Genomic DNA, 14,113 nt, shown 5'->3' with positions numbered 1-14,113 from the left:
GGCCTTGTTCTCCCCACCTGCTATGCCTTCCCGAGAGGCTGGGTACCTTTCCTTCGTGCCCGTTTCCTCTGAAGAGTCACCTGGGGCTTGGCTATTCAGTCCCCATTGTCTGACATTGGGGACAAAGAGATGAAAATCTAATCTCTGCTCTCAAGAAGTTCCCAGCATGGTGAGTAAAAGGGCCACAGAAATCAATACGTACAGCTACCTGGTATGTGTCAGGTTCTATATCGAAGAATGTGCCCAGTATCATGGTGACTCAGAGAGAAGAAGGCAACTCCTACCTGGGGCAAACCGGGAAGGCATCCCGGAGAAAGCAGTCTTTAGCTTAGGTCTTCCTGAGTAAGATTTTGCGAGGTAGAATAACAGGCAAAAGGCAGGCTCAGTAGGGCCCACAGCATGTGCAAAGACAGAGGTTTGAAGAGAAATGGAGTTTTCAGAGCAGCAGCAGGAAGTTCCGTGTGGCTGGAGTAGAGGGCGAGTAGCAGTAGAGGCTGGTGGGAGATGAGTTTGGACAGGAGCGTGATCCTGGACAGAGGGGCGCCATGGAAGGTGTTAGGTCAGACAGGTATGTGGCTGGCAGTGTGCTGGGCACAGCATTTCTCGAACTCCAGGGTGCTCATGAATCAAGATCGCATGAATCTTGTTAAAAGACAGCTTGAAACAGCAGGTCTCGGGTGGAGCTGAGCTTCTGCGTGCCTAACAAACTCACAGCTGATGCTGGTGCTCTGGCTCCAGGGCCACAGTCTGAGTAGGGAGGTGGTGGAGGGCATCCTCTGCCTTGTGAGGAGGCTGCCACTGGTGCTCTATGCCCCTGAGTAGATGAGGCCTCTACTATCTTCTTGGGTGACCCCTCTCACCGTCCTCACAAAGAGGCCAGTCTTGTCAGTTGTTAGAGATTTGTTCACTTGACAAATGTGTACCCAGCTCCTGCTCTGGCTAATCTTGTGCTAGATGCTGGGGATACAGAGAAAACTTGGAAATGCCACTTTCTGGTCCCTGTCACCACCATCTCTTGCCTCCAAAATGGTCTCTTTGCTTCCATTCTTGCTCCCTACCATCTATTCTCTGCCCAACGTCCAGAGCGAGTCCGGTCATGCTTCTCACCTGCTTGACATGCTCCAGTGTCTCTGTGATGCTAAAGGAATACAGTCTGAACTCCTCATCACGGGGATGCAGGGCTGTTCCTCTCTGATCGCAGCCCACGCTTCCCAGTTCTCACACCTGCAGGCCGCACTGACCTTTCTGTCCCTTGAACATGACAAATTTATTCCTCTCTCAGAATATGATGGACTTAAATAATTTCTCTTGACTAGTTTCTTTTCACTTTTTAGATTTCAGCCAGAGGAAGATACAGGTTTTGCAGGACCATAATTTTTATACACCTTTGGGGCCCTTCTTTGAAGGAACGATATTAAATTACAAATACACAATTAGGTACAAGGCCGAGGAGGGGGCCCTGAAGGTCAAGCTTCATTGGCTTCATGGCAAACAGGCCTCTGGTTTTGTTTATTGTCACCTCCTCTGAGAAGCCTTCCCTGGTCACTTTACTTAAAGCAGCCCTCTAATCTGGCTTCATTATGTTACTGCTTTTATTTCTTTTATTGAATTCATCACAATTTGAAAGTGTATTTATTTATCTTTCTACTTCTTTCAACTTATTAAGCTTCTTGAATGAGAATTTGACGTTCCACTTCCTTGCTTCTCATTCACTCTTCAACTCATCTTAGGAAACTGCCCTCCCTCCAATCACGCGAGAGAGATTTCCGTGTTGCCATATCCAATATTTGCTTTTCTGTCTGCATTGTGTTTGATTGCCCTGTGACTTTTCACGCCGCTGGCCACTGGCTCTCCCGTTCTTGAAACCTCCTTCATTAGGTCTCCAGGAAGGCACTCCGCTGTTCTCTTCCCACCTCTCTGGCCATCCTGTCCTTGCCCCCCTCCGAAGTTTCTCCTCCTCCTCTGGCGTATCCTTCAATGGTGTTCTCTTCGGGGCTCAACCTTGGATCCGCCTGGCTGTGTTGCAGGCACCGCAAATGTGATATGTCCTCAACCGAGTTCACCCTCCCCACCCACATGCTGTTCCTCCTCGGTCTCGTGTCCATGAAGATAGACAGCACCCCACCTCCAATCTCTGGGCCAGAAACCTGGCAGTCCTTCACTCCTCCCTTTCTAGCAACCAGTATCTCACCTCACCTAGTTCTGTCCTTTCAATCTCCCAGATAACTCTCACAACCATCACTTTCCCTCCCTCCGCTCTGCCATGGTCCTCTGGCCGGAGAGGGACAGTTTCTGGAGGAGAGCAGCCTCCACCCCATTGAGCTGGAGCCTAAACCCCAAGACAGGAAGGAACTAACTTAGGGGTGGAGCTGGGTGTGGGTGTGAGGGGTAGGTAGGGATGTGACTTCCTCAAAGACCCAGAGTGAGGAGCAACACGCATCCCCAGCTATGGGCCGCCTCCTCACCTCTCTCAGACCCCAGCAACACGGTCCCCCAAGGCATGGGGGCCCAACAGGGGAAAGAAACAAGGCCAGTCGCAGATGAACGGGCATCTTGGGCCCACGGGAGAGAGTGGGGAACCTGAGGTTATGGAGCAACAATTTTCAAATCTTCTGGTCTCAGGATCTTTTTATATCGCGAAAATGTTTTGAGGGCCCCGGAGTGCTTTTGTTTACATGGATTATATCTATCATTGTTTACCATTTAAAAAATTAAAACTAAGACAGTATAAATAAAAATTGTTGCTTTTAAATATAAAAACCAATAACAAACTCATTGCGTGTTAACACACATAACGTTTTGAGTAAAAAATAACTAAAATTTCAAAATAAACATTTTAGGAAGAAGAGTGGAATTTATTTATATATTTTTTGCAAATCACTTTGATCTTGGGTTTGATAGAAGACAGCTGGATTCTCATAACTGCTTCTGCATTCAATCTGAGGTGATATGTCATTTTGAAAATCTGGCCTCACACAAATAGGTATCTGTAAAAGGAGGGATATTTTAATGTCATTTTCAGATAATTGGTGACACTATTTTTTCCACAAATGGTAGTTTCTTAAAGGTTAGCTGCACGGTGGAACCTGGATCAGATCAACAAGCTTTTTGTAATTTGTTACCCTGTGAGGTATTGGTTTATCTTATTCTTTGAATTTTCTGCCTAGGCATAATTTTGAAATATCATGTCTTCCTTATTTGGAAAATATCTGTTCAATGAGTTATGCAGGTCTTCCAAATATTGCTGTTTCATTATAAGATATTTTAAAAGTTGCATTCATTAATATCACCACCAATCTCATCAGAAAATTCTTTAAGTATTGGAAAGCTGGAGATACAGTTTCCCCCCAAAATTCTAATTTCCTTTGAAAGTTTGAATTTTATCATTGTCCATAAATACTGTTTATTTCCCTTGAAGTGACAGGTTTATTTATTCATATCTGAGAAAACGTCTGCTAGATACTCATCTGAAAAACTTAATTTGAAAATAAAATAATTTTAAAAATATGTTTTTATTAAGCTTTAGAGAGAGAGAGAGGAAGGGTGAGGGAGAGAGATAGAAACATCAATGATGAGAGAGAATCATCGATCGGCTGGCTCCTGAATGCCCCCTCCTGGGGATCGAGCCCCAAACCTAGGCATGTGCTCTAATGGGGAATTGAACCAGCGACCTCGTGGTTCATGGGTTGACACTCAACCACTGAGCCACACCAGCCAGGCCATAGTTTGCCATTTTTTCAAGTGATAATGATGATCCTCAGAAAAGTTCAGCTCACAACTCCAACAATCACATAAATGCTTTCCCTGAAGACAACCAATTTATTTCAGTTTGCAGCAGAAGTGTTTCATGTGGATTTCCCATTTTGACATGGAATATTAAAAAAGATGTATACTCAAGATTTAATAAAGTTAATCATATCCTTGCTTTATACCAAGGGCATTTTAAAGTGACTTAGAATGAAACTGGCTTTCTTTTTCTTTTCTTTTTTTTAACTCTTGAGTACATGGCTGTAAAGAATTTGGCTGCTACTACAGTTTGGTGCTACTGCCTTGATTTATTCTAAGGATCCAGCAGTTTTGCAACATCAACGCAAATGTCAACACAGTGCCAAATAATGTCTTGGTATTTTGTAAAATATATTTTTATTGATTTCAGAGAGGAAGGGAAAGGGAGAGATAGAAACATCAATGATGAGACAGAATCATTAATCAGCCGCCTCCTGCATGCCCCCCACTGGGGACTAGGCCCGCAACCCGGACAGTGCCCTTTCCCAGAATCGAACCCACAGCCCTTCAGTCTGCAGGCTGACGCTCTAGCCACTGAGCCAAACCAGCCAGGGCATCTTGGTATTAGTATGACAATAGTTTTGACCTCATGGATCCCCTAAAAGGTCTCCAAGATGTTCCTCTCTCCTCCTCATCTCTGTGGAGCCATTATCCTAGGGCTTAGGGATCAAATGGTGGAGCTCCAGCTAGCAGTGGGAAAGGTCCAATGGCACAAAACTATGTAATTCAAATCAACTATGTAACTCACAGTATGACTCGCGGGTGAGTTTTTTTTTTTTTTTAAAGGAACCACAATGATTTATTGGAATAATGGAAGCTACATTTATTTAACTTAACATAGATAAACCACCACCACAGTAAATAGAGCAAAGCACAAAATTTTTTCTCAATCAACAAAATTCCAGTTAGAACCAGTTGTTTCGTAAAACTCGCCTGTTTAAGTATCTATAGCAGCGGTTCTCAACCTGTGGGTCGAGACCCCTTTGGGGGTCGAACGACCCTTTCACAGGGGTCGCCTAAGACCATCGGAAAACACATATATTATTACATATTGTTTTTGTGATTAATCACTGTGCTTTAATTATGTTCAATTTGTAACAATGAAAATACATCCTGCATATCAGATATTTACATTACGATTCATAACAGTAACAAAATTACAGTTATGAAGTAGCAACGAAAATAATTTTTTGGTTGGGGGTCACCACAACATGAGGAACTGTATTAAAGGGTCGCGGCATTAGGAAGGTTGAGAACCACTGATCTATAGGCTTCTTCAAGTGTTTCCACTGCTGAAACAGCTGCTATTGATTTCATGGAATCTCAGATGTAGTCCCTTGGAAAATTATTTTATGTAGAAAGAAAATAAATGCTGGCTATTAATTGGAAGATGCCATTGATTTTTTTTTTTAATGTGCAAAAAGGGAGTCTTAGAATAGATGAAATAAGATCGTCCCCTGTTGGCCCTTCATTAACCAGAATCCCTGTATGGTCTTCCAGGCACAAGCAGGACACGGTGGCCAGCTGCCTTTTCTAGCCCCGAGCAATGGAGACGAATGATTCTCGCGTGGACTCCGAGTTCCGGTATACCCTCTTCCCGATTTTTTACAGTGTCATCTTTGTGGTGGGGGTCATCGCCAATAGCTACGTGCTGTGGGTCTTTGCCCGCCTGTACCCTTCCAAGAAACTCAACGAGATCAAGATCTTCATGGTGAACCTCACCATGGCCGACCTGCTCTTCTTGGTCACCCTGCCCCTGTGGATCACCTACTACTACCACCAGGGCAACTGGATTCTCCCTCCGTTCCTGTGCAACGTGGCCGGCTGCTTCTTCTTCATCAACACCTACTGCTCGGTGGCTTTCCTGGCTGTCATCACGTACAACCGCTTCCAGGCCGTGACGCGGCCCATCAAGACCGCTCAGGCTACTACCCGGACGCGCGGCATCTTGTTGTCCCTGATCATCTGGGTGTCTATTGTGGCCGCTGCGTCCTACTTCTTTGTCCTGGACTCCACCAACGTGGTGCCCAACAAGACCGGCTCCGGCAACGTCACTCGCTGCTTTGAACATTATGAGAAAGGCAGCAAACCCGTCCTCATCATTCACATCTTTCTCGTGTTTGCCTTCTTCCTTGTCTTCCTCATCATCTTCTTCTGCAACCTGATCATCATCCGCACGCTGCTCCTGCAGCCCGTGCAGCTGCAGCGCAACGTGGAAGTCAAGCGCCGGGCGCTGTGGATGGTCTGCACGGTCCTGGCGGTGTTCATCATCTGCTTTGTGCCTCACCATGTTGTACAGCTGCCCTGGACCCTGGCCGAGCTGGGCTTCCAGAACAGCGACTTCCACCAGGCTATTAACGATGCACATCAGGTCACCCTCTGCCTCCTTAGCACCAACTGTGTCTTAGACCCCGTCATCTACTGTTTCCTCACCAAGAAGTTCCGCAAGCACCTTACCGAGAAGTTCCAGAGCATGCGCAGCAGTCGGAAATGCCCCCTGACCACCATGGACACGGGCACCGAAGTGGTCTTGCCGCTCAACCACGTGCCTGCCAATTCCCTCAAAAATTAGCCTCTGCCTGATGGGGCCAGGCCCAGAGGCATGGACATCATGACTGACTTGGGGGAAGAAGAGGTATTTGCTGTGGTCTGGGCACATCTTTCCTGGGTGCTCGGGGCCCATGAGATATGGAGGCTACCTCCATAAGGTGGGGATGATGGAAGAGCCAGACTGCTAGAAATCCCAAACCTGAACGAGCCCCTTGAGCCCCCTTTGGACATCTGCCATAGGAAACTTGGCTGGTGGTTTTAGCCAGGGGCAGACCTTGGGGACAGACTTTGAGCCACCCAGTGCACCCTGCTAGGGCAGCACCCCAAGTGCATATGACTTAAACTTTGGAGCAACCACTCCCTTCATCACTGTAAAGGCAGAGAAGGGGGTTTGGGGAAAGGGACACTCCCTTGGCAACATGGCAGTACCTTTGGGGCAGACTTTTGAGCTAGGATGATGCCACCCTGTCTCCACCCACAGGCACAAGGCCTTTGTGACACTTCTTAGGGTGGCTCAGTGGAAACTTCTCCCAACTCACCCAACACCCGAATGGCGACCAGAGAAGATAACACGTGCATAGACCAAACGCTAGGATGGGGGGCTTGTGTCCTGAGGCAGAGGTGTCACCCTGCATGGACCTCGTGTCAGGCCTGGCTCAGCTCTGGGGGAGAGACACAATCGCCGTATCCATCTGTCTGTGCAGAGACCTTGATAAAGTACCTCCTGTCGGGCAGCAAAGGCCCCTCGGGGCGAAACTCTGATCATCCAGGGCACCATGATGCCCAGGGGATTCCATAGGAGTGGGAGCCTAGGCTGGTCTCCCCCCTGCCTCTTTTTCTAGGGAACCCCCTCCTAATTTAGCTCCTAGGAGGTGGGAGGAGCAGTTATGGTTTCTAGGGCCAGCAGGCACTGTGAGTTCTGGGTGCAGAAGAGAAGTGTCCACTTCTCGACGATCTCTAGATGCCTGCTTGTGATTTTCAGCAAATATATTCAGATGAGCCGCCTCTTGCACCCTGAGCTGACTACCACAGTCTGAATCAGGCAGCCTCAGACCCAGGGCTCAGAGGAGCCCTCTCTGGCTTCCAGGGCCTTATGGGCCTTTAAGGAGATCTTCTTCCCTCCCAGACAGTGTCCCCATACAGTTGGGATCCTTGATTTCTGTCTACTGGGCAAGCGCTGGATGGATGATTTTTATAACTGCCTCCCAATGGGCCAGTAACGCGCTTGGGTCTGCAGTCGTAGCTGTGGGCCGGCCTTACCTGATGGTGACCAGGTAGTGCGGCTTACTGGAGCTTTGGTGTCACAGAGACCCAGTTTCCACTCTTGGCTTTGTCACTTCCTGCTGAGAACTTTGAGCTGAATTTCCTACCTCATAGGGTTGTTCTGAGCAGCGAAGTAAGTTGCTGAGTCAGACACCACTCGGTCAGGGTGCCTTCTCATCCAAGTTTCTCTCTTTTTCTGAGAATTTGTTCCCCTCCGTCCTCCTATAGGAGTTGAATGGATGAGAGGTGAACATCTGGCTCTAGCTGGGCCGGTCAGGAATTCAAATGAGCCTCCTCTTGCACCCTGAGCTGAGTACCACAGCTCTCTCAGGAATAAGTAGCAAGAGTCAGGGATGCTATTTCAGGCTCTGCAAGTCACTCACCTGAAGATATAGAAACCCTGGAGCTGTGAGTGTGTGCGCGTCTACATGTGTGTGTCTGTCTGTGTGTATGTGCTGGGGTTGAGAGGGTGGCGGAGACGGCCACTGACATGCGTGTACTAGAGAAAATGGCTCTGTTTAGAGGGAAGCTGGAGATGTGCAGAGCAAAGCAGAGACAGAGGGCCCCGGAACCTGGAGAGAGGAGCGGGTGGTGCTTCCAGGGGCCTGCCGCTCTCCTCCAGGCCACGCCCTTCTTGAGGCACAACTGCACTTTTTTCTTTGGGGCCTGTGAGAGTTCCTTGTGAGGAAATCTTCCCTTATCTTGCTTGAGCTGATTTGAGTCACTGATTACTTGCAACTAAATGAGCTCCGAACGAGATAAATGCTTACATGCTAAAACAGTGTTTCTTGAATTTCAGTGATTTATGTACCCCCCACCCCCTTGAAGTTTTTACAGTGTCTATGTACCAGCTATATATTTACTCAATAAATATTTTTCTTTAAATTGGGTCACTTTTTAAAAACTTAAATTGTAAAAAAGTTATGTTTTATAACTAAACTAGAGGCCCGGTGCATGAATTTTGTGCACCGGAGGGGTGTGTGTGTGTGTGTGTGTGTGTGTGTGTCCCTCAGCCAAGCCTGCATCCTCTCACAATCCGGTTCCTCTTGGGTAGGGTCCCTAGCCCTGGCTGGAAACAGGGCCTATCAGGGCTTTCCTTCCCCTGGCTGCCTGCAGCTGGCCCTGCCCCCACCCCTGTCACAGCTTGCCATCTGTGTGGTGCTGTCCTCCCCTCCCCCACCACTGGTCGCCTCCCTCTGCAGGTGACAGGTGTGGGGTGTGATCACTTGGCTGGCCTGGGCCTTCCTCTGCAGGGCAATTGCTGGCTGGCCCTGCACACCTGCCACAGCATTGCTGGTCATTGGCCTGGGCCTCCCTCTTTGGGGCAATGTGGAGCCCCCTCCCCATTGATCTGTGGGGCAATTATGGGGCAATGGTGGGGCCCTCCGACCAATCACATAGCACCTGCCTTGGCTGGCCTGGGGCCAGTGTGTGTCATAGCATGGTCGTCCGGAAGGTCGTCCGGACGGTCATTCTGCTGTTCGGTCGACTTGCATATTACCCTTTTATTATTATAGATTGTGAACAAAAAACTAATGCCGCCTGCCATCCATAGAAAATAAATGTAAACTGAAAGCATAACTCTTAAAATAAAAATGTTCTTGGTATCCTGTCTAAAGTCACCTCATACTCCCCAGGGACTTGCATAATACACATTGGGAAACACTGCCGTGATGCGTGTCAAGTGCATGGTGTCGGCATTCACTGAGTGCTCAATACAGAGTAAGTCTGAGCTCTTTTCCGGTTTTTGCGGTGCGAGGAATCACAAACAACAAAGTTTCCTGAGACACCCTGTACAAGGCGGTGTGGGAAGTTCTGCACGGGAACCAGCGCAAGCGATGGAAGTTTTTGGAGACAGTGGAGCTGCAGGTCAGCTTGAAGAACTGTGAGCCTCCGGAGGACAAACTTGGGCACTGCCAGGCTGAAGTCCACTCCCTGCCCCAAGTTCTCCACATGTTCCTTGGAGGACCAGCAGCACTGCAATGAGGTCAAGGCCGTGGATATCCCCCGCATGAACAGCGAGGCACTGAAGAAACTCAACAAGAGTAAGAACCTAGTCAAGGAGCTGGCCAAGAAGTATGATGCCTTTTTGGCTTCAGAGTCTCCTCTGACCAAGCAGATCTACGAATCCTGGGCCCAGGCCTGCATAAGGCTAGCAAGTTCTCTTCCTCTTGACCCACAATGAGAACGTGGTGGTCAAGGTTGATGAAGTGAAAGCCACAATCAAGTTTCAGATGACGAAGGTGCTGTGTCTGGCGGTGGCTGTCGGCCATGTGAAGATGACAGATGATGAGTTTGCGTACAACATCCATTTAGCTGTCAATTTCTTGGTGTCATTGCTGAAAAAGAACTGGTAGAAAGTCCGGGCTTTGCACATCAACAGCACCATGGGCCAGCCCCAGAGCCAGTACTAAGGCACAGCTTAAGAAACCATGCTGCTACCATAAAAAAAAAAAAGTCTCACAGTCCTGAGATGGTAACTTCTCATCACCCCCTTGCTTCTCCCAGAATGTTGCCTGGACAGATCCCACTCATACCCAAGGCCCATGGAAGAATATTTTAGTTGTAGCCCATGCTACAGCCCTGCTGATCTCCTCACCACTCTGCATATAGCCATGTTTACTTCCCCCGTGACTTCTGCTTGGTTGTGACCTCAGATGCTCTCTCTTCTTTTTGACCTAGCCCAGAACACTTCTGATAGGCAACCTTCCCTGAGGCCTCTAGGCAGGGTCATTGGCTTTCTTCTAACAGCACTTTAGGGCTGAAGGGTCTAACTTTTTTATGCCTTAATTCCTATAAGTTTATCCATTTGAATGTCCACCTTCCCCTTCCTGGGGCAGGAACTGAATCTTGTTCATCAGTGTATCTACAGTTTCTCACAGAAGGCCTGGGATTGAGATCAGTCTGTCTCCAAAGCTTACTGGTTTTCCAGAGTATAGCATAAACAGACATATTGCGTTTACATGCACTTAGTTTGAAAGGGTTTAACAGACTCTTCAAGGAGAGGTGGAGAAGGAATTTAATAATACATATCCTTCCAAAGTTCTAGGTTCATACTTAAGGGACGATGTCAGTGATTTTCAGAGGATCAGAACATTTTGGAACAGGGTGGGTCCAATCAATCCCTTGATCTTACTAGGGGAATAGGGGACTCAGAGGGACCAAGTGATTGCAGAAATTACACAGCATGGAACTGCAGGGAATATAGAATTGGCTGCTGATCTGTGTCTCTCACTTCTTGCAATGGTGACAGGGATTATAGGAAAAGTTGATTTGTAATTCTTTCGAAGAAGCATCACCAGTCAGGAATTCCAAGTCATCTTATACGTTAAGAAGGCCTTATCCTGTATCTCCCCCTGATTTCAACTTTCACCTCCGGGAACTTCCAGTGATCTCAGTTAGAGAATGCTGCGCAGGCAAGACCTGGTCCCTTGAGATGAGTCATAGACTATAGAATGATAACTGTAGGTCACAGTTGACTAGAACTGGGCATGTTTATGCCAGTTTTTACTCATCTATGTTATATCTGTGCTTGAGACCTAAGGCTAAAAAAGGTATAATAAAACCCTCTTATAAAATAACTGTTTTTGTGTGCGTGCAGACTTGTATTTCTGTAATACAAATTATGCTTCCCCTGACATTCTGCCAGGAAGCCACCCTTCCACCTACCCAGTCATCCATCCATCAGTCTGTGCTTCCATCTACCCATCCATCTATCCGTGCGTGCATGCATGCATCCATCCAGGTATCCAACAAACATCTATGGAGCACCATTTTGGTCCAGTAACTATGCTAAGCACAGTTTTCATTTGCTGCCTCAGATTCTACATGAAAGGTAGGTGATTCCATCCCTGTAGAAAAAGATAAAATAAATAAGGACCCGAGCCGACTGAATCTGACAGTGGCTGCCTCCCACGTACGTGGTACAGAGGAAAGGGAACTACTTTGTGTCGAGCCCCAGATAGTTGCTTGCCACTTTCACAAATCTTACCTCATGAGTCCTCACAACCACTGTACAGAACTGAAATTTTCATACCATTTTACAGATGGGGAAATGGAGGCTCTGACATGTTCTGTGACTTGTAAAGATAAAAGAGCTGGAAAGTGGCAGAATCAAAAAAACCAAAACACAGGGTAGGTCCAATCCCTTTATCTTACTACGGGGAATATGGGACTCAGATCTGCCTTAGTAAATATGGGTCCCTTCCCTTTGCTCCTCTCCCCAGGTGATTGCTCTCTTGCTCAAGCCCCCCTAGGCCCTGTCCTAGTGTTGGTGTGTGCTGGGATAGGAGTCTCTCGAGGACAATAGCAGCTGGCGAGGGGCCCTGCCTCACTGTTTCCAGCTTCCTGCTTGAGTTGGGGGCTCTTGTGCTCCCCATGCAGGCTGAAGTCCCAGCAGCAATGACTTCCTTCCAGGGTGAGGCTTCTGTGGTCACTCAGGAAGGGCACTCCTACAGGTGGGTAGAGTACGTGGATGCAGTGTTTCGAAACCTTTTGAGGCTAGAATGTCATTGTCGCCGAAGCTAGAAGGCGCATTAAGTAGCCACGCTGATCCTGACATCTCTGTAAGAGGAGGGAAAGGGGTGAACACCGACTGCTTATTGTGTCCCAGGCACCGTGAGGGGAACTTCACGTCATTACCTGTGGACAGAACTGACTCTTCCCTCGGTCTGAACGACTTCCCCCCCGCCGCCCCCTCCTCCCCCCATATCTGTATGGCTTATTTCCTTGACTCCTTCAAGGCTTTATTCAAATGTCCCCTTCTCAGTGAGGTCTTGACCACCTCATTAAAAACAGAAGCTTAGAAAGTGAAGTGACTCCTCAAGGCCAGACAGTGCACGGCTGGGTCTGTCTGGCTCCTTGCACTTCCTATTCTACACTGACTTCCTCTGTAGGGGTCTTCTTCATGATACAGGTTGTGAAGGTCCATGTCCTTCATCGTCCAGACAAGAAAAGCAAGTATCAAAAAGGTGAAATGACTTACTCAACGTCACACAGGCAATAACTTGATAGAATTAGGATGCATAGATCTTTTATTACCTGCATTTTGCAAGACACTTCTCTTATATACTTTTTTGTCTGAGTGCATGTTTTTTTTCTCTTTAATCACCATTCTCCAGTCTCATCCCCCAACTGTTCTAGAGTGTTCGATATCCTTGACTTTTTTGTATCCTTTTCTGTGTGTATTCATTTCACATTTACATAAAAGACATGATTTACATATATTGGGTGATGGACCTCATTCTGTGTCTTATTCCTCCACCCCGTCCCCCTCATTCACCATTGTTTTTACAATTTAACTATGTTGAAGTGCATACATCTGCGTCATGGATGCCAACCTCTGCTCCATCACCCCCCACCGTGTGCATCTACATTTTGCTTACCTATTCCTCTGGCAATGGGCAGTTAGACTGCCTTCAACTCCCTTTTTTATACATGATGCTGTGAGGAGCTGCTTTCTCATGTTTCCCTAAGGATCAATGTAAGACTATCTCTGGTATATATACCTAGGAGTGACATTCCTAGGTCATAGCTTACACCTATACTTGATTGGAAGAAGAACTGACAAATAAATCACTTCTGAAATGGCTGCACTAGTCCACACTCACTCCCATCCATAGTTACATGAGAGTTTCTACTTCCTCAATTCCCCACCCACCTTTGGACTTGTTCAACTTTCAAATTGCTGGTGGGTGTGAGGAAAAATCTTGTTTCGGTTGGAATCTCTCTCGGGTTACTAATGGATTTGTAATCTGTACTCATTAGTCATTTGAGTTTGAATTCTGACTCCAAAGCCTGCACAGTGTCACGTAGTGATCAATAGAGTGGCCTCTGGGGCCATGTTGCCAGGTTCAATTTCTGTCTTGACCTAGTCTGTGACTTGAGGCAGACTATTTAGCCTCTCTGAGCTTCTGTTTCTTCATCTCTAATATGCGAATAGTTTTGCCTGGCCCACATGGCTCAGTGGTTGAGCATCAGCCTATAAATGAGGAGGTCAAGGTTCGATTCCCAGTTGGGGTACATGCCTGGGTTGTGGTCTCAATTCCCAGTGTGGGGCGTGCTGGAGGCAGCCGATCAATGATTCTCTGTCATTGGTGTGTCTATCTCTCTCTCCCTCTCCGTTCCTCTCTGAAATAAATAAAAATATTAAAATAAAATGAGAATAATTTTACTGTTCACACAATAGCATAATTTTCAGGATTTAAAATTGCTTAGTGTCTGGCAAGGACTATGTACATAGTAAATGTTATGTTTCATCCTAATAGGTTGTGTCATTCTCCCTGCAGCCTCCCTTTTCACTCAAATACACAACCCCATTTCCCCTGCCCTGTTTCAAACAGTTCATATTATGTATACTCCTTAGAAATGTGAAACTATAGCCCTGACTGGTTTGGCTCAGTGGATAGAGCGTCAACCTGCAGACTGAAGGGTCCCAAGTTCGATTCCAGTCAAGGGCACAAAAAAAAAAAAAAGGAAGAAAAAAAAAAGAATGGCCACATGCATGAGTCAGGGG

General features: G+C 47.1%; 1 protein-coding gene and 1 pseudogene across 4 annotated transcripts in view; both read left to right on the top strand.

Annotated features, from left to right (window-relative positions):
• PTAFR (platelet activating factor receptor) overlaps positions 1-8,484 on the top strand; it is a 36,701-nt gene extending 28,217 nt beyond the window's left edge. For 3 of the 4 annotated variants that reach the window (XM_036350601.1, XM_036350604.1, XM_036350603.1), the window contains one exon: positions 5,287-8,484. In XM_036350601.1, the coding sequence (XP_036206494.1) occupies positions 5,333-6,358 (1,026 nt within the window). In that variant the 5' untranslated portion in view covers positions 5,287-5,332 and the 3' untranslated portion in view covers positions 6,359-8,484. Of the gene's footprint in view, positions 1-1,604; positions 2,945-5,286 lie in introns of those variants that run through there. The other variant, XM_036350605.1, reaches the window with a different exon arrangement.
• LOC118675018 lies at positions 6,475-12,257 on the top strand (annotated as a pseudogene).
• The last annotated feature ends 1,856 nt before the right edge of the window (positions 12,258-14,113 follow it).

This window comes from Myotis myotis, unplaced genomic scaffold, assembly GCF_014108235.1.
Source record: "Myotis myotis isolate mMyoMyo1 unplaced genomic scaffold, mMyoMyo1.p scaffold_m19_p_2, whole genome shotgun sequence".
Taxonomy (NCBI): domain Eukaryota; kingdom Metazoa; phylum Chordata; class Mammalia; order Chiroptera; family Vespertilionidae; genus Myotis; species Myotis myotis.
The sequence above is the reverse complement of the archived record's forward strand: the minus strand, read 5'-3'. Positions and strand labels throughout refer to the sequence as shown.